At 30.7% G+C, this 25,332-nt stretch overlaps 1 protein-coding gene across 2 annotated transcripts; it reads right to left on the reverse strand.

Annotated features, from left to right (window-relative positions):
* Nucleotides 1-322: 322 nt before the first annotated feature.
* LOC108337115 (uncharacterized) lies at nt 323-3,085 on the reverse strand. Of its 2 annotated transcripts, none has more exons than XM_052880828.1 (5): nt 2,715-3,085; nt 2,493-2,620; nt 2,290-2,402; nt 1,247-1,409; nt 323-699 (listed from the first exon to the last, which is right to left on the reverse strand). In XM_052880828.1, exons 1-5 carry the CDS (start codon nt 3,002-3,004, stop codon nt 647-649), a joined length of 747 nt encoding a protein of 248 aa, XP_052736788.1. In that variant the 5' UTR covers nt 3,005-3,085; the 3' UTR covers nt 323-646. The 2 variants fall into 2 exon arrangements, with proteins under 2 accessions (XP_052736788.1, XP_017429062.1); XM_017573573.2 differs by having other exon boundaries at nt 1,224-1,409; nt 2,715-3,084.
* Nucleotides 3,086-25,332: the final 22,247 nt, after the last annotated feature.

The raw sequence follows: 25,332 nt of genomic DNA on the forward strand, positions 1-25,332 counted from the left end.
ACATGATATTGAAGAGATAAGAAGTATAAATTTTACCTTCAAAATTCAAATAGGCTTAGTTCGAAAACTCCAAGTTCTCAATCTGTAATTAAGTTATCAGTCATGCTTGCTTCTCCTGAGTGAAAAGAAAACTTCTAACTTTAAGTCTTAAAAGTCTCAGAATTTAAATACACCAGAGGGACTAAATTTATTATTTGACTTTAATTATAAAAGAGCTGGTAACCATAAATAATATATTCAGAATTAGTATCATAAACATTGCAATATGTTAAGCATTAGTAATACTCATGGTAATTGCATTAAAAAAAATTGTATCCAAGTGTAATAAAATTCTAGGTTTAAATTGGTGTTATAGTAATTTATATAGATAAAAATTACATGATATTATTGTTGAAGATAGTGACATAATCTCTTACATGAATTTAGTTACAACAACCTCTACTTTATCATCATTGAACATGAATGGTAAACTTATTAAGAAAACCTGGGAGATCTCAGAATGTGACAGCATATAGTGCAAATGGACCAGACCAGAGATGATTCAAATTCCTTAATAGTTAATAATGTCCTTTAACATGAAGATTACTGATGGAAACTAATGTTCTGATGCGTACACATTATGCTGCCTTGAACAACATTGTACACATTATGCTGCCTTGAACAACATTGCTACCACCGCCGAACTAATGATGTGAGCAGCTACAAAAGTAAAGAACAAATATTGTTCAGGATTCAGCATCCAATGCACAATTAGTTCAAAGTATTTAGAATTTTTGGTGCTGAAGTAGACACTAAGAAGAAATTATAGGCTGTGTAAATCTCAATTTTCATTATAAGAAAAAAGAACTTCATTAATAGTTTTGGCAACCACCAGGTAATCTGGATTAGAGTTGTTGCAGTGCAAATCAAAAGTTACACTTCCATTTTGTTCTCAGTTACAGCTTTTATTCTGGCTACAGCAAACAAGAGCATTCGCAATACACACTTCAGCCTTTACTACAAAATTTCTCCATTGATTCAGTTTATCTTGTATGGTAGTAACACACACAAATTCATAGATACAGCAGCTGTAGCAAAGATGTAACACAAGTTCATGTTTATATAAATGCAATTGTATGAGAAGACTTTCTTTTAAGCAGTTTCCATGAATGAATAACCTGTTGTTTCATACCATTACAAATATAATATCCAGAAGATCTAACAAAGATGAAAAACTTGTTTACCTCAAAGAGTTCAAAGGGACTACCTCGGCGGTAGTCATCACTCTTTTTGATGTTGTCAACAGGAAGAATAGTATACAGCAATGCTCTGAATGTAATAAGTAAAACAGCAGTGCTTCCCAGAGTCACAAATACAAAACCATAATTTGGTACATGACCTGATCCTGCTGCCCTTATAGCTATTCCTATCTGCCAAGGAGTCAAGAAGAGATAAATGGTATCTGTTTTGTGGGTAAAAAACCTTTAATTATAGTTTTACTTCAGATGAAAGAGCTACAATCATCTTTAGCTAACACTTTACTGATTCAACTCGATTTACTTACATTACAAATCAGTTTGTCAGTTGTAAATCTTTTCATTTCAAGTGTTCTAATGACATATGACACTAAAGCAAAAATGCCAACCAAGAAGCTTGATACAGTGATTGCTCATGCCAAGGTCACAAATTGTTAAAAGAGTTGTCATATTTAGGTGGAATAATGTAATTTAAGTATTGGATTAGTTTTGGTTTTATAAAAATATTGATTATAAGAATTAATATTGTTATTTAGACATACATATATTTGAACCTATGATGGTTTAGACTCTCACTTTGATATCAAAACGGAGGACTTCCAACACACCCCCTCACGCCCAGGTACATATATATAAGCTGATCTGACTCTGATACCATGTTAAGAAATGAACCTTAAACCTAACTCAACTCCACAAAATCGGTTTATAAAGTGAAATTTGTATTCACTTATATACTTTGAATTGGTTTTATCTCTAGTCAACGTGGAATTTCCAACACCTTACAAAGAATAGTTTTCACTTGTTCCTTTTATTACTAGGGTTTAAACCAAGACTACAAATATTGAACCAAGGTTAGCTCAAGATTGTGGACATGGATTCAAGCTTCCCTTCAAGTACACACATTCTAACAAATCCTTCCTTGATCAAATTTGTGTGATGTGAACATGTTATATTAAACTTTTCAATGTAAAATCCAAAATTTAGTTGCTAAAAATCTATCAAGATTGCAAATGAACCAACAAGCTTCACACAAGAACAAAAACATTCAACTCACAGGGATCCCAACCGCCCATGACTTAGCAGTAGCAATGACACCCTTGGAGAGACCATTCATCCCACGCCCATCTTCTCCGAAACCTCCAAGGAAGTAAGCACCCAAAAACCACCCTGCAAAATATTAGATCACCAAACATTTTCAAACCTCAAACTCTCCAAAAACACAAATTCCACAATTACATACAAAACAAACAAACATACCTGCTATGAACGGGTCAGCAGTGCGAAGAGTCTCAAGGTCCAAAACAGAAAGTCCATGACTATATCTTCCAATTGTAGCAAACAAAAACAAAGCTAAGACGTCTGCACCAGCTAGCAGAGCCACACGCCTACAGCACATGCATGATGACCCACTTAAAATTTTTCAACAAGGTTTCAACTTTATGAAGAAAACTGATAACTTTATGAAAAGAAATAAATTACCCCCATTTTTCAAACTGAGGAGAAGAGTTGGGTTTCTCGAACTGGATGACACCCTCCAATGGAACATCCTCACCAGTCACGAAAACAGGTGGGTCATTGACAAACGAGGAAGGAGGAGAAGAAGTGGAAGTGGAGGCTGAATCTGAGTCTTTGGCGAGTGCTAGATGCAAGGGTCTTGTTATGGAGCTTCTTCTAGAGATGAATTTTGGTGCAGGATTTGAGAACTGGAGAGGGTTTGTTACAGTGATAAATTTGGATGCGGATGAGAGAGAAGAACACTTTGAAAACATGGTTCCTCAAGGAGTTTGGATACCACCAACCAGAACCAAAGCGATTCTACTTTCTCATCCACACAACATGATTTATTTTTGAACAAATTTCTGACCATTATTTATGTAAAATTTTGAAAGACAAGTGATTTTCATAAGAAAGTGTTACTATATTCATTGTCACTCTAACTAAGCACATGTTCAGTTAAACTTTTCTTTAAACATATTCACACAAAAAGAAATCTTGTTTTTATGTTGAAAACATAATTCTCTAATGCAATACTTTTGTATTAAATTTAAGTCATAATTTTGTGGTAAATATTTATTTCAAAGTCATCTTAAAAGTATTGATAGGATTCAGACTTCTTATATAATTTTATTTATTTTTTTACTTATCATTAAATTATGACAAATGTAAACATTTTTTTATTAATATTTTAATGCACATGTTAATATAATATATGTATAATATTTCATTTCAAAATTTTAAATGCACCAGTTTATTAAAAAGTTTATCTTTTACATTTAATTTAATATTTATAAAAAAATATGTTTAGAAATAAAGTTAACTTAAAAATGGTTCAATAGTGTTAGATAATAACTTTGAAAAATATTAACTATATCTATAATTAATGGATCATTTTATATTTCTATTAATTGTTCTTATTATTTGTTAAGGTCAAATTATAGTTACTCTACCCATTAATATCTTTAGTAATTGTTATTTTTTTCCATCATTTTTTTTCTTTCATTTTTTTTTTCTCATTTTATTAGAGTGAGACTTACTCAATTTATCATTTTATATTTTATTATTGCAACAGGTGATATCTTAACTTTGATTATAGAAAACACAGAAATAAAAAAATAAAAGAAGTAGTGTAGTAACATAGAAACACAAAACAGACTTCTTTTTTTATAACTAGATTAATAGGAAATAATTGGACTGAATTATCCTGTTTGATAGAAGCCCACTCAGTCCCTTTTACACACAAAGGTTATTTGTTATTTGTTTTTTGTTTTTGGTAAAAAAAGTGCTATTTATACTACTTATTGTGCATTATTGTGCATGTGTGTGCTTTAGCTTCTGATTATTTTTTAAATTTTCTTTAAATACTTTTTTATGTGATTATTAATGTCCTTAAAAAACAAATAAAAAGTTATAAAAAAATTAAAATAATCAGAACTAATATTTTTGCATTAACCTAACATTATAAACATCAATAAAAATATTCATAAATCTGCATCTAACACAATTTCTTCTACCTATCAACCATTTCTTCCAACATAGGAAGAAGTTGGAAAATAATAACCAAAATCTTGTGGACATGGCTCAATAATGGGTACAATAAGTATATAACAAAGAAGATAAACTCTAATCATAGGACACCAATCATAGGAGTTTGATGCATAGACATAATAAAGAGGAAAACATTCCAAAGTGCTTCCTTCTCCAAGGTTAGATCTTTCTTTATCAATACCAGTATTTTCTTCTTTTGGCACCACCCTTTTGACTTCCACTTGTTTACTATACAAATCATGGAGGTTATCCATCAACACATCTTCAAGAAAATTTTCTGAATCAAATTTTTCAAAATACTCCTTCAACTCCTCTGGAGTTATGCTACAAGGTAAGCCTCCAACAAAAATTTCTTCCTTCTAATCAGTTCAGGACTGAACTTTTTTGTGTTTTGCATTCTCCTTTCTTTTGTCTTCATCTCATTCTTGGAAATCTTTCTCATCATCACTTCAATCTACTCAAACAAAAGAAATAAAAAATTATAACTATATTCTAGCTTGTTTGAAAAAACAATGTAAGAATTATGAACAAGTTAGAACAAGAAAATTTAAACATTCCTTTAAGTTAAAATTATATTGATCCAGCATATAGATTTTTAACACATTAAATTTGGTTTATAAAATATAGCATACTTCTGATCATATGTTTCTAACTTGATCGGGCATAAAATTATCCAAATTTTCATAAAATCCAGAAAAAAAATATATTTTTTCTTTAATATAATTAAGACTTACTTAACTATAATTATAAAGTTAGAACACGTGTAATTCATTTTGGAACACAAACAAGATAACCAATTCTATTTCTTAGACATCGCAAAATTTTTCATGCGGGTTAAAATTCATCATGTATAGAAAGTAGTATGGTGATAATATTGTAAATAACAGAAACTTTTTTATATTGGTTGCATTAAAAACAAATATGAAAAGTGACGCAATGGTAAAATTATAATAAATAATAAAAACCTTTATGTTGGTTGCACTCAGAACAAGTATAGAAAGTTGTTTTTCTATACTGGTTACACATAGAACCGATATAGAAGTAGAATGGAGCCAGAAATGTATATTGGAGAACTTTTTCTATACTCGTTAGACACTATAACCGGTTTAGAAGTTTTTATATTTTGTCCCAAATCTCTTTTTACGTTTCACTTTCGCTCTTTCACGTTTCATTACCTTGCCCCAAATATTGTTTCTTCACAGTTGTTGTTTCATTTTGCTTCTTTTGTTTCGTTTGTTGTCGTCATTGGTTGTCATTGCCCCGTTCGCTGATTGCCCCCATTCACCGGTTGCCATTTGCTTTTGTTTTGCGCTTCTGCACCATGATGGGTGAGTCAACCTTTTTTTTAGTTGTCAATGATTGTCATTAGTGGTTGAAGTTCTCGTTGTAGTGGATTAATTAAGTTGTTGTGGTTGTTGTCGCCATAGTTTGTGGTGGGTGAAATGGTTGCTCCTACAATGCGTCGTTGTTGTGGTGGGTGAAATGGTTGCTCCTTTAACAGTTTCTTATTGTTGGATACAAACAAAGTTTCACATCAGATAACCCAAGAGATGGACATGAGTTTATATACACATAAAATACCTCAATTGGTAATAGGTCTTTTGGAGTGGTACCAAAAGCAAATCCGTGAGGGCTTGGCCCAAAGCGGACAATATCTTACCAGTGTGGAGATCTATGTGTATGTTGAACCTCCCTACAAATGGTATCAGAGCCCATGGTTCAGGTCTGGTGACCAGGCTCAGACGAGTACGTCCCTCCATGTTCAGGTGAAGCCCTGACAGGTGACTAGTGGCAAATAGCTAGATGAATTATGAGAGGTGGAGAGCAAGAGATGCTCAATGTTAACCATGGTGTACTCGAGGAAAAGACTTCACTTATAGGGGAGGTGGAGAACCATAGTACTTTGTTTGAGGGGAGGATGTTGGGTACAAACAAAGTCCCACATCAGATAAAACAAGAGATGGACATGAGTTTATATACACATAAGATACTTCCATTAGTAAAAGGCCTTTTGGAGTAGTACCGAAAGCAAATCTGTGAGGGTTTGGCCCAAAGCGGACAATATGTTACCAGTGTGGAGATCTATGTGTGTGTTGAACCTCCCTACACTCATGTCATTACTGTAATCGAGTTTTTATCGATTACGTTATGAATGTAATCCATTAAAACAAACAATTTTGCCATGTTTTGTTTTTATGTGAATTATGGTTTGCCTTAACAGATTAGATTATCAATCTAATCGATTAATTTTGACCAATCTAAACCAAATTCACTTGTACACATATGATTTATGTATTTCATTGTTCTTATGATCCTAAGCAATTTTATTATCAAGTTCATGGTGCAATAGAGAATCAATTTTGTTATCAACTACTTTGTGATACTTAATGGAGTTGTTTTTGGTTCTTTTGTGTACATTTCATGGATTCATATGTTTGGATGCAAAGTATTATTAGATGATCAAAGTGTGAATGAAATATTGTGGAAAAAGAATTCCAAAGAGGAATTTCTTATAGGGGGATTCATATGTGAATAGTATAAATGTAAGAAGCTTAATATGGGGGTTATCCTGACACTCTAATGATCATTCATGCTCAATTAAAGAGTGATGAGTCATGTCGTGAGAGGAGTAGAAGGTCATAGCATGGGGTTTTTCTTCATGGTGGCAAAGGACGTTTTTAAGGACCAACCTTTTGTAGCAGCTTTGAGTGGGTCAGTTGTTCCACCACACAAGTGCAGAACCTTCCATGGTTTAACACGTATACTATATTGTAAAGGTTTTGGTCAAGCGTGAGTTAGTGGTGTGAATGGAAATGATGTTCTAATATTTGTGTGATTGAAATTTTAGGCTAAATTTACCTTACCATGCTTTATAATTAGTTTACCCTTCTTGTATGTTTCTTGGTTGTTTGTTCTGTGTTATCCTCTTGGGGCGATGATCATCTGGTGTGAGCGGAACTTGATGATATAACGGTTGAGCAGGCGTTAGGTGGTGATGGCCCATACGTTTAGTGGTTATAGTAGTTTATTCTCTTTAGTAGTTGTCTTTTCTTTGGATGTTTTGGTACACCGTTCGTTCTTGTACATAGTTTTAATACTTATACTTGATGTATATAAAATTAGTTTTATGGTTGTCTTAGATGACTAGAAATAACTAGAGGTGTCAATTTGACCCATGACCCCGGGGCTAGTCCTAACCCACTCTTGAAAAAGCCTCCTCTTAAGAAGCCCCTCAAATGGGGGCCAAAAAAAAGCCTCAACCCCCAAAACCCCCTCTCAAGGGGGTTAGGGTCAGGGTTAAGGTGGGTTTAGCCCACTAAATTTTTTTTGGAAACTAAACTTCAACATTCTTAATAGTAACTATTAAAAGTACTAAATTTTATATTTATGTAATTGATTTATTATTTCAAATTATTAAATAAAACTAATTAATTATAGTATAATAGAATATTTAATATTCAAAATAACCACTTTTTTAAATAATTAAAAACAATTGCAAATCACACACTTAATTTTATACAACTAAATAGTATTACAAATTTATTTTACTGAAATATTATAAAAATACTTTATTTTGTTGTCAATTTTAATAAAATTATGTCTTATATTGCAGACACCAATTATTAGAAAATTATATATAATTAGTAATATCAAAATAACCCCAAAGAGAGATGATAACATATTAATTTGATTTAATATTTGCACTGCTTTTACAGTTCTTATAAAGAATCACTGTTTTGTTTCCTCGACTTCTAAAATATCACTTAATCTGTTTTTAATTATTTAAAATTAAAAATAATTTTAAATAGACCTAAAGTTAATTTCTTAAAATCACCATAAGATATATTATAAAAAGAAAATTAATTTCTTAAAAATTTATAAAAAATGAAAATTTTAAATAGACCTAAAGTACTAAAGAATGACAAATGTTATAGTGTTTCAATTCTTTAACTAACACATTAAATAATTTATTTTTAACTTTCAATTAGAACACATAACATAAATGTATGTTTATGTTTATGTTTATATTTATGTTTATGACATTTAAAATGTAAACATTTTGAGTGAGTAGTACGACGAGATTGAATTCTATGGGCGAATACAACTTCAGTCTGCACAAGGTTTATGATTTTTTTTTTTATTTATTATTTTTGTTATGAACATGATTTGTTGAGTATAAAATGAAAAAGAAAATCATTTATATTTAATTTCTTTTTCAATAACTTTCTAAGAAAATAAAGAAGCCTCATTTTTTTTTTAAATTAAGAGTTTCAATTAGAGAAAATCTTCTCTTAAATTTCAATTAGGATAATTTTAGATAAAAAGTTAATTTCTTACTTATAACTTAAAAAAAATTAAATATTTAAATTTCAAATTTATAAAATGATCATTTAATTATATACTTAGAGAATCTAACTCAATAAATATTGTCATTTTGCTTTTGCTTCTTGATTTTAGAACTCTCCTCTTATAAAAATTTTAATTTATTTTCTATAGTAACTATTTTTGCAACAAATTAGGAGTTAATTATATTTTTTCTTGTATTCAAAATGAACATTTTTTCTAAAAAAAAGGCTCATGGGCTGGCCCTGTCTCACAGGGCTTTTGAAGATATTTTAGTCTCGTGGGCTTTTTCTACGAGAAGCTTTTTGGTCCTGTGGATTTTTCTGGCCCCAACTCATGTGGGTTAGGACCAAACCATGTAAGGGGAACCAAATTGACATGTCTAGAAATAATTTTATGTTTCTTTTCTGGTTTATTAACTGATCTATTTTATTTATTATGTGATGTTTTCTTTGTAGTTTTAATACTAACATAAAATAAGTTTACAAAACTTAAAATTTAATAGAGAAAAAAAATCGATAACTAGACTAATATCAAATCATGTCACTTGAAAACCTTGACGTAATTATTTGCTTCTTTATAAACATGAAAGATAACTTTTTCACCATCTTTTGAAGTCATTATAGAAACATAATTCCCAATTTTTGTGTTATTTTCCAAACCATTTTATTTAAAAGTTTAACACTTTAAATGGGCATTCACAAAATTACACTTTGATCCTTTAAAAGTTTTGCCCTTTAAATGGACATCCCAATTTTGGGGCCTTGATAAACACTAAAAAACAATACAGGAGCCCAAAACAATTATAACTTTTGATGATTTGGATTCAAAACATGGTCTCAAAATACAATTTTCCTTGGAAATTTGGAATCCTACAAATCGTTAATGTGAAATCTTGTTCAAGTCTCTTGAATTCAAAACTGCATTTATAGACTATATATCGTGGATGTGTATTAAACTTAATCTCATAAATAAATAAATAAAAAGTAAGCTTTAGCAACGTTTTCTATGTGTAATCATGGTTTCACGTACCATTTTCCACAAATAGCAAGCCCAATAAAAGTTGGGCCAGGGATTCAATTTGAATAAAAAAGTAATGTATTTTTTTTTCTTTTCCATAAACGAACATTTCTTTGTCTTCTTGGTGTTTGAAATCAAACCACTATTACTCTGTGATTAACTTAGCCAAGGGGATTGGTGAGTAACGTGATTTAGAATAAAATAAAAAATGTGGCACGAGAAACAATTTTTAGGGTATAAAAAATGAAAAAAAATGAAAGAACTAAGATCCATTTCTTCTTGGTTTTACCAATACTTTTCTTGAAGAACATGCCTTCTCATTTTCTTCTTCCATAAACAATCCACGTACATAATACTCAGACCTCTGCTCCATCACCATAATCAAACATTTTCTCTGCCTAGGTTGTTGTGTTCTTTGAAAAAATCTAGTAATAAAAAAAACATCGTTAATGGATGTCATGAGTACAACAACAACTACAACCTTTTTTTTTCCTCCTATTGTTTGAGACCTAACAACAAGTAATAATCAAATGTTATTAATTAATTTATTAATGAATTGATTAATGGATGGATGGAGTTGAACGCACAATAATATTTTAGAAATGTTTTTGGATTTAAAAGTAAAAGTTAGTTTGGAAAGCAGGAAAAGGTAATTGAAAGTAGTGCAACGGTTGTTCTTGTATCAAAACTAGGAGCTGAATGTAGGTTTGAATAATAAGTGTACCATTAACGAAGATATACTCTTACTTTCGGTGGAAAACTTACATCAAGATTGCTTCGATTTGTTATTTTTCTAATCTAAATCAGTTATAATTTTCTTATTTGTTATTTGAGTTTGTTTGAATTTATATATTGTTCACGTTAATCGTCTCACGTAGTTTAAAAAAATCGAAATTAAAGATAATTTAAATATTTTTCATTCTTTCATTTTTGAGACGTCTTTTGAAAAAAAAAAAAAACCTGTGATAGAACTCGAATATTCAAAACATAGAATGCTTTATATATATATATATATATATATATATATATATATATATATATATATATTCATAACAATATTTTTATTTTTCTCATAATTAACTATACTCATTTATGTTTTTATACTCAATAAGTACAAAATCTGTGTTTCATCTCCATTATATTAAATATGTACGTGTTTATAAAGTACTTATGTTTAAATATTTTTTTATAATATGTAAAAATCAAAGGAAAAAGTTATATATTCCAAAAAAAAAAACTTCACCTTTAATATGCCTAAAAAACTTTACATACAAGTTATCAATCTTGAGTTATGAGTACCTATTTTTCATGGTAAGTTACTCCATCTTTTTTTTTTCACTGGCAGCATTATCTATAAATTAGTGTCCTCCTCAGTGAAACTATATATATCAACACTATTATACTAAATATTCAAATATAATCACATATTCATGAAGAGACAAAATTACATATTAAAAGTTCCAAATAAAATTTTTACAAAACATGCAACCTAATAACATGACATATAATCACATATATAACGTTGTAATCTCCCTATTTATTTATCCATTTTTATATATATCCGTGATTTCCTCATATTTGGAGTAAACTGAAAATGTGAAGATATATCAGTTTTTGAAAAACTCGGAGAAAAACTAATTTGGAGTTATAAGCAGTCAATATGTTGCACATATATAATTGAGTCGATCAATATAATATGATTGAATAATTTATTTTAAATTTGAATAAATAGTTTCATTCTTCAAATTATTAAACGAAAGAAATAAGAATTGAATGAGTAAATTTAAAAGTTGGAGAAAAGAACAATTATTGAGGCAAATATCCCTATCCTGCAACAATCATTAAAACTTTTCTGTCGGGAAGGAGGGAAAAACTCTCTTCATTCCATTTATTTATAAAATCAGAACAAAAACATATCTATTTAAATTCCATTAATACACACATTTATAGAACAAAAAAATACACATAAAAGGGTTACACAAAAATGTCCATCTGCATTATCTATTTATAGTTTATTTATATATAAAAAATGCAATATCCTCAAATTACATAACATATCATAACTTTGTAAGATAATTCATAATTCATTATCTACTGTTGATCTTATTTCTAGTTATTATTATTCCACTCTCTCGTCTTATTTTAATTATTGTGAATGTTATTAGTACCAACCGTATTATGTGGAATTGTGTCTAAGAGATTTAGACTTCCCAACAATTTTAAAATGGAGTATGGCATATTTTATATTTTTAATCTTCATTTTACTTATTCAGTCATTATAAATTACAAAATTTCACAATCCAATAATTTTAGCATTTGAATTTCTAGCCTCAATACGAGTAATTTATTCAATCTGTCTTACAATATAATAGATTGTAAATAAAACTTAAACTTGTGACTAGCGAAAAAACAAAAATAATTTTAATAATATTTTGAAATTATAATTGTTTTGCTATAATGAACAGCATTACAAGATAGTTAATCTAAAAAATTCAGTCCTTCCAAAATTTGAAATCTTAGACCTTAAACTTTGACATTTACATTACTAATTGTTTTTTTTTCTCTTGTTTTTACTACACTATAATACTGATATAGCACCTAAATAAAAGAAAAAAAAACTATATTCTATAAAAACTTATTACTCAAATTCAATTTACAACTCGCATTTTTTTATAGATGTCAAAAGTTGAAGTAGGAAATTCAACCTAATCATATCTCAATTACCAAAAGCGCAAATGAATTAGCGAGTGAAAACAGTGACGGATGATGTAGTGTTACAGTTTTACCCTTTTTGAGAAAGTAATTAATTTGTATTTATTTTTGGTAAAAAAGAGATAGAAAGAGAGAATTAGGAGAAGTAGTTGTGTTGTGTCTGGGGGAGTGAGGCAGAGCGAGAGAGAGAGAGAGAGGGTGGGGCCCACGGGCAATAAAGGGGCGTTAGATGTACGAAAAAGGGTGAGACGAATAGGACAAGCATAAATGATAAGTGGGCCCCAGCCCAAACCTGTCGGCCGAGGGGAGGCGAACCTCTTCCTTCTCTTTAAGCCCAACAAACCTTTCTCTTCCAATTTTTTTTTTTAATTTTTTTTTCTTATCTCCTTTCCCCATACCTCTTCCATGTCTCCCTTTCCCTACCTTCTTTTTTTATACACATACAATGAAAATAACACGATTCTATTTCTAACAATACATCATATCATATCATGAAAATTCAAAGTCTCTTTCTATACCTAAACTTGGACATTTTTCTTCCATAGTAAACTATCTCTATATATCCTTTTTCATTTCAAATCATCTTTAGTTTTCACATCATGTTTGATGGAAGTGAAATACAAAATCTCCACAGAAGACCTAAAGGTTTGGAAGACATTTTATTTTTAAAAGCTTAAAGTAATTAATACTAAAATAAAGTTCTTTATGGTGTAAATAGAAATTGTGAAATTTTAAAACCTTTTTTTTGCCATAAAAGAAGAGTAAGGATATGAAAAAAAAATGAAAAAAGAAATCGTATTATTATTATATAAAAAAAAGAAAAGGGAATTGAAAATAGAATACGTAAAAGTTAATTTTAAAGAAAAGAAGCGGTACATACATAGAAAAATGGGCTTATTATTTTAAAAAGGACACGTGGCAAAAGAAGGACCACGGTGTCTGTGTCGGATGAGGCGTCAATGTCACTGTACCACAGCACCTCTCCATTCCCCATCCCTCTGTACCCAACTTCACCACGTTTCACTTCATCACAACCCCACATCATTATGCTCACAATTAAACAAAACTAATCACCATTTTAACACTAATTTCTAATTATACGTATGCAAAGTATGATTATGATGGTATTTGTTATAACTAAAATATATTTTTTAATAAGTAAATTTGATTATGATATGAGAATTCAGAGGTTGGTTTTTTGTCCTTGTAACGTGATGTAACAAGAATAGAATCATTTTGTGAGTTGCAACCCTTTTTTCCATTACAGCATCAATCATCAGAGAGACTTGATTTCAGTGAGTGCACGAGTGGTTCCAGTTCCAGCCTTAAGGAAGCAGCAACCAAATGAGAGAAGAAGTTTCACACTCCCATGGAAATTCAAGTGTGTCTAAAGCTTAATGTGCAAATCTCCAATAATACATTTTCTTTTTTCATTTCACTCAAAATAAATAATCACACCCCAATATTTTCTTAAAACATAGATGTAATTAAAAAAAATACTATCTCCACAATAAAAGTGTCTCTATTCACCCTGTCACAAAACCAACTTTTAGCTACATGTTTGAACATTTAGATAAATTACATTAAAGATTCTTTAGGCTGAATTCGTAATTTCATATCTAGCTGTTTGATTCATTTCTATATAAGTTTTTTAATCGAGTTTTTATTTTTTAAAGGACTTAAGGTGATCTTTATTTTTTTAATGGTTGAATATGTTTTTATTTTCAAATTTTGACCTTCAATTAAAACTTGTCTTTGTTCCAAACTTTTATACAATTTAATTTTTAACCTTTAAAAATATATAGTCATTCTAATATAATTGTCTTAAATTTTTATGTGTTAAATGCGTTTCAGAATTATATTTAAGTTGTTTATATAATTTTGAAATCTAAAATATTATTTCACAAGCTTAAAAAGATTAACACCGTTGATTTAAAATGATAATATCTATTTATTTTTAAAGTTTAGGATTAAAATGTATAAAAGTTTAGTCTGAAATTGAAATTTGTTCTTTTTGTCCTAAACTTTGATATAATTTAATTTCCAAATCTTAAAAATAATAGATATAATTCCTCTAAATCAATTGTATTAAAAAAATTTAACGTGTCAAACGCGTTTCAAAACAATTTTCAAGTTGTTTATACTCTTTTAACATATTCCAACTCAAATATCAATCTACAATACTGTTTAATAAATTAAAAAAATTAACACAAAAAGAATCACGTCCATTTGTTTATAAAGTTTAAGACGAAAATATATTAAAGTTTAAGACAAAAATATATTAAAGTTTATAACATGAACAAATTCTAATTTCAAAGAAACTAAAAAACATATTTAAATCTTTTAAAAACATTCAATTTGAACTTTTATGTTAAATTGACTTTTAACATGACTTCAAATATATCACTCTGTTAGTCATTTTCTATACATGACACATTTCCGACAGACATGTGACAATCAAAATTTTGATCATAACATATTTCAAATGTCCCTAACACCAATTTAACGTACAAATCAAATTAACTCTATTAAAAAACATTATAACTTAATTGAATAAAAATAATATAAAAAAGTGAATCATAAGTATAAAAATAAAGATAAAATTATAATTAAGTCTTCTCTTTACATATTATACTCATATTTTTTTTCTGACTTTTTTTATACTAGGAAATTTAGAAAACCAATTGACTGATATTTTTAAAGAGTTTTTATGATTTTTAAAAAAACAAAACAAAAGTCAATTTAAAAATTATTTTCATGAGATAAAAAGAATGGAAGTACAGTAGTATGTAAACAAAGGAATTTTTTTTATAATATAGTGTAAAGAATTGAAGTATGTATGAAGTGTTTGTGGAAGAATGGGTAGGAGAGGATCCCCCACATAGCAATTGTTGGAACAGATTCCTTGCGTGGTGTCAGAAGATTATCCTACACACACTATGGCCCTTTCCATCAACGTTGTTGCATTGCATGCTGTCATTTAATGACAGAATTTTTCCCCTTATTTCCCTTACATTCTACCACCCAGACCAACTTCCTGATGCACAGACACACACAACAAAAGCAAAAAAAAAAATAAAATAGGATTTTTATGTTTATCATCAACCTCCTACAAACCCCAACCTTTCTTCATTTGTTTCTCAATTATTTGCTGTTCATGCCATCCCATTTCAAATTCCTACCTAATAATAAGAATGTCCCATAACAAACAACAAAACTATAGATGCTCCTACCAACACTACACAAACTGAACATTCACAAATACTCTATGCTTATCTCACTTTTTTTATATTCCATCATACACTTTTAACAACACAATACACAACACTACCAATAATTAGACAATTTTAAGTTTAATTATTAATTTACACAGTTTATTTAGACTTTTAAATTATATATTATTTATTCAATTCATTTTTATTTTTTTTTAAATATCTAATTTGATATGTTCTGATAAATTAACTTATATATTATAAATTGACCTTATCTATAGTCGATGTGAGACTTCCAACCTACCCCTCACGTTGAGGTATAGACATCATCTCAAGCCTGAAAATAGACATTAATGGGTGGTCCGATAATGGCCCGATAGCGGATGGAACAACATGCTCAACAAACAACAAATATCGTTAGAATATGTTCTAACCATAGCTTTGACAAACTCATATTTTAACACATGACAATTTTTTAAATGATATTGATGTCGATTTATTTAAAAAAGTAGAAATTAAAAAATATAAAAACCAAAATAAATATTTTTTTTAATATAGAACTAAATTACACATCATCATAATACCATGTTTATAATTCTATTGAATCATCAATTTCAATTATTATAGAAGAAAAACCCATCAAACTTGAAAAAGAAAAGTCTAAACTTTCGAGTAATTTTATTTCTTGCAACGAAAATGGAAACAAGATAGAAGATAGACTTAGAAAAAAGGAGTGATATATGTTTCCTCCATTCCCTCTCAAAGTTGAGAATTTATTGAAAACTAGAAAAAAGTCATTGAATGTGAGCATTAGTTTGAAAGAAACAGAAAACCATTTAAACGAGAAATTAAAAAGGGAATAAAGGTACAAAATGAAAGAAAAAAAGGAAAAAAAATAAAAAAATAAAAATATAGGTGAGGGTAGTAGGGGAGTATTGATTTTGATTGTCGGAGTGGTTGAAAAAATTGTATGATTACTGAGGCAAGCACATTGAAAGTGTAGAATGAATAATAACAAAGCAATGTTGATAAGCATGTCAAAGGTAGCCACAGCTTGTAACCATGACCCACTGCTTAACTGTCTTTGTTGCTTTCTCCTATTTTGTTTTCAGTTTTGAAATTTAGTAGCATGCATCGCAATCACATTTCCTCTCACTTTTTTCTGTCGGTTCAAACACTACCAAATCCTATGACATAATTATCTTTAAAGGAAAGTAAGCTCTCTTCTATTATTCTCACACACGTACTAAATTAAACCTACTTCCCTCTCTCTACAACATCATTAACATCATCAACATTACTAAGTCTTTCTTTTCATCCTTGTTAACTTTAATATCGTTTGTCTGTCTCTTAAACACAAGACATTGATTTAGGCAAGTGAAGCACATTGATTATGATTATGATTATGAAAGGTACAAGTAATGCTGGTAATTAAGAAGGCTATAAGTAGATGATTATCATAATTGATTGCACCTAATAATTAGTAATGGTTGGTGTAGTTGATTGGGATGACAAGATTGGGTAAAAGCTCATCCCCAGGAGACAACGGTAGTACACAGAAATTAATGGACCCTTTAAAAGGCACTTCAATGGCGTGTTCTTAGAGCCACCTACATTCACATTTTTGCTTAATTAAATACCAAGTAACAATGAGAATGCTCTCTCAAAAGTGACATTCACCTGTGTGTACTCCACCCAACATTCCTATATACACTACCTCTACACCATTTCCCACTGTGTAAAATCAATAATACATCAACTCTCATATACTTTATTGTTATTGTATGAGATATATGGTATTTTCTTTTTTTCAATTTTCAATTTTATTCTTAACTAATGGCTTTTGAAAGACCCTTTTAAGTTATTATTTTCCAATAATACCCTGCATATACTTTCTATCATGAAATAACTGCATTTGTAGTCTTTAATGTTTTAAAAATTTATTGATATTCTTCGTTTACATCGAAACATTAATTGTTTTGTTCTTTATTTACTCCGAATGAATTGTATCGATGTTTATATTTGCATTAGATAAAAGAAATATTGAAAGAGTTAAATTATTTTTATGCAAATTGAGTCATTTAATTATGTGATTTTGAAAAATTAATTAATTTTTTTAAGAGTAATTATTAACATGAAACTAAATTATGACTTGATAGTTAGTATATGTATAATTAAATAATAATAAACATAAGCATTTTCATTTTGATGGTGAGTAAAATAATTTTTCAAACATAATTCAATATTACAAAAACAAAACATTAGATATTAGTGAATCATCCAATTACAAAGAAGTAAACTTTATGTCTAACTCAATTTTACAAAATTGAACATGAAATTAGATATTAATGAGTATTCTGATAGGAAGTGACAAAAAATGTCAATAAACAACAAATCTCATTAGGATATACTTTGAATGACTATGATAACACCGTTTTAAAAAGTGAATTTTTATAAATCTAACTCAATTTTATTACAAATTCAACATGTAAAGTAAGATTTATATTCACATACTATAAATTTATTTTATATCTAGTCGATGTGGAATCTCAAAAACATTTACAGTTTGACTTCATGTGGATCAACTCTCTTCCTACAATTATTAATTTGAATTTTTTTTCATAAAACGTATCAACTTTCCTGTATTTGGAGTTGAATAGCTCCTTTTACAGGGGTTTGTTTTGTATTTTTTAAACATAAATTTGATTTGAACCTCTAATGTCATATCAACAAACTAATCATAGAGATATAATTAAATATACATAAATAAAATTAATATACGGCAAATTAAGCACATCATACTATTATAATGATTCTAAAAAAATTGAGATGGATATGCAGAAAAAGTTAAAATTGTATATATTTGAAGGGAAAATTGTGAAAGGAAGTAGAAATGAGAGTATTAATTTTAGGGCAAGCGTTGTGTGATTGTACAAAAGTTTTTTCAACCCAATAGGTCCATGCCAATGAATGCGGATCTAATTTTGGGGTCTGAGAATCAAAGGAAATAAATCTGTGTTCCCTGCAAATTTAGACAATGGACCATCGTGGGGTCTCACTAGTCAAATGCCAAGAAGATTGGTCAGTATCAGAATGCTACCTCTTTCTCTCTTTCTCTTTCCTTCACGTTAGGGAAAACATACATGAATCATGGGAATGCCATGTTCCTGCAATGCTGGTAGCTACACTCACTTATTGTAAATTACATTTTATACATGCAATGTTCCTTCTGTCTTTCGAATGTTAATGTGAACGTGATGATGAGAGAAATTCAAATGGCGGAAGAAATTAATATATATTTATGGAAAGGGCATGGTCAACTCCACACTGCTTCTCTCGTAATCTTAATTCTTTCCATCTTTGTTTGGTACGTAAACTTTTGTAAATGTCTTCCCTGTGTCTATGGATATGGTTGCAATTTTATGTTCTTTAATTTCATCATTCCATGCTCATCACTTCCTAGTAGTTGTCAATTTTATTGTATTTGTGCAACAAGTTAGGTGTGGTTAGATAATCTTATAGAAAATTGCTTTTTTAATCGCATCAAGATTGTTTTCATCTCATATATAGTACCATATAAGAAATATTATTTTACCTTTTTTTGAAAAGGTATTTGACCTAATATTAATATAAACTAATTACCATTGAGAACCTTGAATATAAAGTATATGCAATAAGTAATATAACAAAGAGAGAACGAGAAAAAACAAATTTGAATGTTTTATATATAAAAAAGTGTAATATCCCCTAATCTCACACTTGATAATTCATAATTTATATATTACAGCATTACATTCAAGGTAACATCCCATAATTTCACACTTGATAATTCATAGTTGATATATATATATATATATATATGTTTTAAACTCAGATTTCAACTACAAACTCATAAATATAACTCGAATTCTTCTACTTTATTCTTCTATCTCTTTCTTCATTGGCACTGAATCAGACAACATTCCTTCATCTACTCCCGTATAACGAATTATACGATAATCGCACATACACAAACACAAACAAGTAGGGTGAGCTAACATGCAACAAATCATTTATAAAACATGCATAATTACTTTGATACACTCAACAAACATCATATAATAATTATGTCAGACACCCTCATACCATCATACCACAATCACACCATAGATACTCATCCCATCATACCACAATTCCTAATAGACACTCGTCTCACAATACCCAATAAACACTCATCCCACAATACTCAATAGACACTCGTTCCACAATACCCAATAGACACTCATCCCACAATACCCAATAGACACTCATCCGGATGATACGTTGATGAGCGGTCACGGGAGGTTATGCACTTGTGATGACTTCCACTTCTTCTTACAAATACACTTCCAAAATACTCCATACCATCCACAAGGTTAGTCCTCAACACTATGTCCAAACCCGGCACATAGACCAGGACCTCCTGCCCTTCTCACCACATAATTCATCCTTCTCTACTTGAGACTGAATGATTATTAGAGTATCAGGATAACCTCCAACAATAGGACCCTCAACATCAACATATACACAAATACCATATCATTACAGAATCTCTCCACGAGACTCATACCATGCTCATATTCCTCAACTCATATTATACCATTAAAAAATCTCCCCATAATACTCATATCATGTTCAGATGCATAAATTCAAATCCAATATAATAAAATACAATCATCACAGAAATGATACAAAATGAATATATCACAAAATAAATTAACAATACTAAAATATCACCATAAATGGTCACCGGAGAAGAATCAAATGTTTGACGAATCAAACTCACCATAAACGCTAGTACATATGACTAGTCACAACTTATTGGATTTGACCAGGACTGCTCTATGATCAGGGATGTACCAACTCCGGTTTTTAAGATTCCTCTATCCTACCATCACAATTATAATTCATAATTCCATATCTACCACAATAACATGAATTCATCAGAAATTTTCATTCCAACAAGATATATTGCACAATAATTTAACAGTACATAATATGTTCAACAAGATTTAAGTTAAAAACTTGTCGAGTAGACTTACAGAAAAGAGAGGTGCGTCACAATGGACAACTTAAGTATCAAGTCTTTCCTTAGCCAAAGTGTTCCTCAACTAGTTTTAACAAATTTCTTATTTACAGATTCAAAACAACAACATATAATATTAACACAGAAATTCAATATAGATAGATATAGAACAAGCACCTATGTTTTTCATTAACAATATTCACACAGAATTTCCAAGACATGAATAGTAATAAAACAATACTAAATCATAATATAAAAGCTTGAAAAGGTTAGCTCCCCTACCTTTATTCCAGACTTAATCTCTTGCTCAGAATTTGTTTCCCCGAAAACCCTCTAAAACCTCTACTCTTCTTGCAACTAAAAATTTCTGCAGAATAGCCTCCCCTCTCATTGCTATTTATAGTCCAAAAATTTTACTATTCAACAATTTTTTATATTATTTATTATATTAATATTTTAATCACCACTTGACATATTGGATCCCTCAATAATTGATGACAAACTCCTAGCTAAGGGACCAATCACAAGAAGCATGGCCAAACAAATTCAAGAAGGATTAAAATCATTTCCAAAAGAAGGAGCTAAACTCTTATTTACTTGGGCTATCATGAAGTATTTCTAGACCTTGTATTAAGGGTCAAGTAGTATAGGGTATATTTTTAGGCCTTGTATAATGGGCCAAGTATTGTATGGTTTGTAATATTATCTTAAAAGAGTGTGTCCCACCATGGGACATGATGGCCACATGGCAAGCTCTTAGTGAAGACACTTCTTAAAAAGGAAGTGGCCATGTGTCACTTTCCAAGTGGAGAAACTCTTCCTAAAGTGGATTGCCACATGTCACTCTAAGAGTGGAAAGCTTTTGCAAAAGTGGATTGTCACATGGCACTTTAAGAGTGGAGGAACTTTGCAAAAGTGGATTACCACATGAGTGGAGAAGACTTTACAAAAGTGGATTGCCACATGGCACTCTAAGAGTGGAGAAACTTTGTAAAAGAGGATTGCCACATGTCTCTTTAAGAGTGGATAGTTTTTAGGGTTTCTTGTCTACTTTGGAGACACCTTTCTCTATAAATAGAAGGGTCTCCTTCCTTGTAAAAGCACTTGATGAATTTGAATGTTATTATGCCAAAATGTGTGCAAACATATCTTGTCTCAAGTCAAGGCTAGAGCATCCCATGAGGTCCCTCTAACCACCCTTCTCTAGAGTTGGCCCAACCTCTCCGGAGATCCATCAAACACCTCCATCCTACCACAAATACTCACCAAAAACCTCACCACAATTGTGAGCCCACCACCATATCCATCGCTTCCGCACAAATTCCACCTCCATAGCTTCATCTTCGTGCTTTGGCCCAACCTAGCTCGAGGAGGACACTATCATTTGGTATCAAGAGCTTTGGGTCTACAAGAGCTAAGTATCTTGGTCCTTTACCTATCTTTGTGTATTTCTTGTTGTTATTGTGTTGTTCTTTATTGTCTTCCATTGTTTACATCCATATATGTTATTTTTATGGTTCTAGTTTGTTCTTTTGCGGAACCATTCGGTTTTTACCACTAAGTTTCCATATACATGTGTTGTGGCGTGCTTTTATATTTTTTTTGAGTCTTTCTTCATATATTTGGTTCTGTTTTAATGTCATTTTTGGGTTATTTTTTATTTTTAATTCCATCCATGTTGTCTAGAGTCATGTGTAGTCATTTTTATGTCATTTTCTCTTAGTTCGGGCTTTGCAAAAATCATAAAAAAATATGTCCCATTGGGATTTCGAAATTAAACTATATACATCCATTTGAGTGTTTTTTTTCTTTCATATTTGAGTTCATGCTTGTCATTAGATCATTGTCAAGTTCTTAGAGTTAAGTTTCTCTTGTGTTTCTTTGAGTTTCATACTCTATTTTTGATTCTAGTAAGATTTTTTCCATTTTTTTTTAGTCATGAACTTTGAGCTACCCAAACAAATTGTCCAGATCTAATTTGTGTTGAAAAACAAAAGTGTAGACAAAAGTAAAAAGCCAAAGTAAAAAAAAAAAGTGAAAGTACAAGCAAAAGCAAAAGTAAAAAAAAAAAGTTACTTTGACTTGAGACTTTGACATGAGACTTTACCATGACACTTGGAGATGATACTTGGACATAATACCTTGACATGACACTTGGACATGACCCTTGGATATGAGACTTGGACATGACACTTTTGACAAAATATTGTCTCTGCCTACATTGCACCATTAGCTCAGTGTTTGTAAAGATAAGAAGTAATAATTCTCTATTCTAATTGTTTTTTGTTTTATTCATCTATTCTAGTGCCTTTCTTTAGGTAATTCTTTTGAGTGCCTAGCCTTTGTTTTTAAGCTTTATTTTCTTGATTGTCTTGTTCATTACTCTTTGTTTTGTCTCAACATAACTCCTTTTGAAGAGCTATTGTTCAAATTGGCCCTTGATTTGCATTCTCTTTGGATTCCTACCTTTCGGATTTGGTTTGATATTTGGTGTAGGATATTCTTTGGAGGAAAAACGAAATTGGACATAGTATATTGGGTGATCGGAGACCTCTTTGGACCTTGAAACCTTGAGGAAGAGACAAGAAGAAAAGGAGTGAAACACTTTAGAGAGGAACACACATTATTTATTTGTATTACGCATTTTTGAGTTGTAAAATTGTATTGCTTTTGGATTTGTAACTCATAACCTTGTTAGGTATCTTGGGGTAGTCTGTGATACTCAATCCCATATCCTAACAAAGACTTGTAAACCATATTGAAAACATTTTTAGTTGGTTAAAGTTTGAAGGTTCCAAAGTGCCTTCTAACTTTACCATTAGGCCGCATAGTCCAGTTTAATTGTTGTCTTTAACTGCTTATAATTTATTGTGTGTCTACTTGTGTATCAAACCTAATTCCATTTGAGAAGTTTGGTGCAAGAGAACTTGAGGTAAACTTTGGCTAGGAAAGGCTTGGATTTTAAGTGATCCTTAGTGATTCTCCTCTCTTTCCTGGAAGTGAACTTGAGATTATTTTGCCTCCTTAAATCTCTAAAGGAATTTACTTTTGAAATACAAGTTTGTGTGTGCATTACATATTTTGAATTTTTTTTAAGAATGTCTAAGGAACCTTCTTACCAAATTGATAGTGATTATAGTGAAGAGGCCCAACCAAATTTAGAACAAATGGCCAAGGAACTAAAATCACTAAAACTTTGGCAAAAGCAAGAATCCATTTTGAAAGAAAAAGAAAGAATTGAAAGAGAACAATATCTTGAAACCTTAGAAGAAGAACTTAGAGTTCTAGCCCAAAAACAAGAAAAGGTCCAAGAAGAGATAAAGAAAAGTAGGAGTAGGAGTCACTCAAGGAGAAGTTCAAAAACTCCCACAGAAAACACATACCCTGAACAAGATAGTAGGACTGCTGCCCAATTCTACCAACATCCTCCACCTAGAAGGTATAGAAGGGAGAGTGAACAACCACCAAGAGAGATTAGGCTAGACCTTCCTCATTTCCATGGGAAAGAAGATGTTGAGGCATACCTAGATTGGGAAATGAAAGTAGAACAACTTTTTGAGTGTCATCAAATAATAGAGGAAAGGAAAGTTTCCCTAGCCACCTTAAGCTTTCAAGGGAATGCCATGTATTGGTGGACTGCCCTAGTGAGAGAAAGAAGACTCTCCAATTCCCCTCAAGTCCAATATTGGAATGACTTGAAGAGTGCTCTAAGAAGAAGACACATACCTTCCTACTACCATAGAGAGCTTATGGATAAACTCCAAAGGCTCCAACAAAGAACCATGAGTGTGGAAGAGTATAGGCAAAAGATGGAACTCTACATGATGAGGGCGGGAATTAGGGAAGAAGAAGGAACCACAATTTCTAGATTTCTAAGTGGTCTTAATCTTGATATTAGAGATAGAGTGGAATTGTTGCCCTATCAAGATCTTAATGATTTGGTACAAATTTGCATAAAGGTAGAGCAACAACATTTGAGAAAAGGTTTGAAAATTGACCACTCAAACTCATATGTTAAGAAAGACTACAAGAGGGACGGAAAACAAGTGAGAAGAGAGGAAACCCCTAGGAAATTTGAGAAAGAGAAAGAGAAGCCCAATCAAGGATCATCATCATCCATGCGCACTAGTGAAATTAAATGTTTTAAGTGTCAAGGTAGAGGTCATATTGCATCACAATGTCCCACCAAAAGGATCATAATCTTAAGGGGTGTTGACTCATATAGTAGTGAAGAAGAAGAAGAGAAAGGTGCAAGTGAGGAGGAGAATGAAGGAGAAGATTCCTACCCTTGTGATGGAGATCTCCTCATGATGAGAAGAGTTCTCAAGAATCAACCCAGTCCCCAAGTCTTAACACAAAGAGAAAACATCTTTCATACAAGATGTAGAGTTTCAAACAAAACATGTTCTCTCATTGTAGATAGTGGCTCATGTTGTAATTGTTGTAGCACTAGGTTGGTGGAAAAGTTAGGTCTCACCATCAAACCTCATCCCAAACCTTACAAACTTCAATGGCTAAATGAAGGAGAGGATTTGAATGTGAACCAACAAGTGGAGGTCAAGCTCTCAATAGGGAACTATGAAGATAAAGTACTTTGTGACATAATTCCTATGGAAGCTTGCCACATTCTATTAGGAAGACCATGGCAATTTGACAAAAAAACTATACACAATGGTCATACTAATGAGATTACTCTCCACCATAAGGAAAAGAAGTTTAT

This window comes from Vigna angularis, chromosome 7 (genome assembly GCF_016808095.1).
Source record: "Vigna angularis cultivar LongXiaoDou No.4 chromosome 7, ASM1680809v1, whole genome shotgun sequence".
Lineage (NCBI taxonomy): Eukaryota > Viridiplantae > Streptophyta > Magnoliopsida > Fabales > Fabaceae > Vigna > Vigna angularis.

Coding starts and splice junctions, on each gene's coding strand:
- LOC108337115 (XM_052880828.1), bottom strand. CDS start 3,004: ATGTTTTCAAAGTGTTCTTCTCTCTCATCCGCATCCAAATTTATCACT. Junction 1,410..2,289: donor CATGGGCGGTTGGGATCCCT/GTGAGTTGAATG, acceptor ACTCCTTGGCAG/ATAGGAATAGCTATAAGGGC. Junction 700..1,246: donor GAGTGATGACTACCGCCGAG/GTAGTCCCTTTG, acceptor TTACTTTTGTAG/CTGCTCACATCATTAGTTCG.